Source organism: Gymnoscopelus braueri (assembly GCF_963280865.1).
Source record: "Gymnoscopelus braueri genome assembly, chromosome: 21".
Taxonomy (NCBI): Eukaryota; Metazoa; Chordata; class Actinopteri; order Myctophiformes; family Myctophidae; genus Gymnoscopelus; species Gymnoscopelus braueri.
In genome coordinates this window covers 15531346-15533809 of record NC_137623.1, presented here as the reverse complement: position 1 = coordinate 15533809, position 2464 = coordinate 15531346, and the positions used below count along the sequence as shown (strand labels likewise).

The 2464-nt window shown below is 44.2% G+C and overlaps 1 protein-coding gene across 1 annotated transcript in view; it reads right to left on the bottom strand.

Annotated features, from left to right (window-relative positions):
* Positions 1-2409, bottom strand: part of LOC308076891 (leukemia inhibitory factor receptor-like) — a gene marked incomplete at both ends in the record, with an annotated part of 47366 nt that extends 44957 nt beyond the window's left edge. Inside the window, one exon of the mRNA XM_080417409.1 lies at positions 1872-2409. Within this exon, the coding sequence (XP_080273535.1) occupies positions 1872-2409 (538 nt within the window). The remainder of the gene's footprint in view (positions 1-1871) is intronic.
* Between the last annotated feature and the right edge of the window lie 55 nt (positions 2410-2464).

The following is a 2464-nucleotide window of genomic DNA, read 5'->3' as shown; positions in this document are numbered from 1 at the left end:
ATACACATGTCTTTAGTCTTTGTGACATTCAGTTGTAGGAATGCATCTTCACACCAAGAAATAAAGTCATCTACAACTGGGCCATGACTGGTTTCACTATCACTCAAAAGACTAACAATCACAGAATCATCTGCAAATTTAACAATGTGTCTGTTGTCATGTTGACTCCTACAATCATTAGTATACAGGATATACAAGAGTGGGGAAAGAACACAACCTTGGGGTGAGCCGGTGGATGATGTTAGTTCTCCAGACAATTTACCATTCACCCGTACCCTCTGGGTTCTATTTGTGAGAAAATCAAGAACCCAACCAATAATACCTGAATCTAAGCCAAAGTTGTTAACTAATTTTTCAACTAGTATGTGTGGCTGAATAGTGTTAAAGGCTGATGAGAAGTCAACAAAAAGCAGCCTAGCATGTGTTTTGCTAACTTCCAGGTGTGAAAATAGAAGGTTCAGTAAGGTGATAGTAGCATCGGACACTCCTCTCTTAGCATGCAAATTGCAAGGGGTCCAGGCAACATTCAGTTATTGCCAAGAGCTCATCCTTAACAAGCCTCTCAAATGACTTCATAACCAAAGAGGTTAAGGCCACAGGCCTGAAGTCATTGAGAGCTTTGGGACGAGGACCCTTGGCAACCGGCACCACAATGGATCGCTTCCATAAAGATGGCACCTTCTGCTGAGTAAGAGACAGCTGAAAAACAAAATAGAAAATAGGGCCTAGCTGTTCTGCACAGACAGTAAGCAGACGGCCACCTATATTGTCTGGGCCTGGACTTTTCTTAGGTTTACACCTTTTAAAACACGTGGTCACACTATGTTCATCAAAGGAGAGGTCATGAACCCTAGATTTCACCAACCCCTTCCTAAACTCAGAATGTTGCCCTTTGAAATCATGCACATCAAATCTGGTATAGAACTCATTAAATTCCTCTGCTAGCTGCAGATCTGAATTATAGCCACTAAGCTGTATGTTAGTCCTACCCTCTTCTTTAAGTCCTACAATAGTCTTCATACTACTCCAGGCAGAACCCAGATTATTCATCCTGAGCTGATTTTCTATTTTGTCTTTATACCTCATTTTCCCAGCCCTGATTTCTCGTTTTATCTCTTTCTCTATATTGTGCATTTCTATAAGGTTCCCTTCTTTAAATGCCTTTTCCTTTTTTTGCAATAGCCCTTTAAGTGACTTAGATACCCATGGCTTGCTGTTAGGATAAATCTTGACAGTTTTGACAGGGATCACTGTGTTCTCACAATAAGATATCCAGCTACAAATAACATCAGTGAGTTCATCAATGTCATTACACGACTGTTTAAACATGTCCCAATCAGTGCAGTCCAGACAACCCTGTAGAGACAGACAGGCATCATCATTCCTCCAGTCCTTTACCCGGATAGTCTGTACCTTCACCCTTTTCAGCACGGTGCGATAAACAGGGATGAGATGCACACAATTGTGATCAGACGATCCCAGGGGGTGGAGCGAGATGGACTTATAAGCGTTCTTAATGTTGCCATAACACAAGTCCAGTATATTTTCATACCTGGTCGGGCACGTAACATACTGATAAAAGTCTCGCAGAGTATCTGACAATGTACAGTGATTCATGTCTCCAAGAACAATATTAGGGGCATCGGGAGATATAGATTGAAGCCTCTGGGTTACTTGGTGAATCCGTTCACATGCATTACTCCTGTTTGCTTTCGGGTGGATATACACGACAGTGACAAACAGCTGGGGGAATTCGCGTGGCAGATACTGAGGGCGTAGTGAGACGGAGAGCAGCTCCAGATCAGCTGTACAGATCCTCTCTCTTATAATCACGTTTTTACACCACCGCTCATTTATATATAGGCACACACCCCCGCCCGTCGACTTGTCCGTGATCACAGCGTCTCGATCCGGACGGATTGGCTCGCCGAATCCGTCGATCTTAAGTTCCATATCTGTGTCTCTTTCTTCCAGAAAAGTTTCAGTTAACGCTAGGATACACGCATCTCTGAATTCATGGCACAATTTGACCCGTGCCTGCAGTATCCCAGTTTTGTTACGCAGGGATCGGACGTTAGAAAGGATAATAGAGGGAAGAGGTATACGTGACAGGGGCTGGTTCTTTACCTTTAACCGTGCACCACCTCTCCTCCCCCGCCTCCTAATCCCTGGAATGTGCCGTGATCCACCGGCAGAATCCCTCAATCGCGGGTCCATATCCATACTCCGGAAATCATCCAAATTGGGTAGATTAAAGTCCAACGGAGGATCATAGTCTTTCTCCAGATGGAGAAGAAACTCTCGGCTGTACTGGATCCGTGTAGGGAGATCTGAGGACGGAAGAAAGTCCTCGATACCCCGAGCCAGGTGGCATACTAGCCACAACAGTAGCATAGTGACAAGATCCATGTTTAGCAATCGCTTCATAGAGTAACGTTGCTGTTTTAATCAGCCTCGTAGCGAG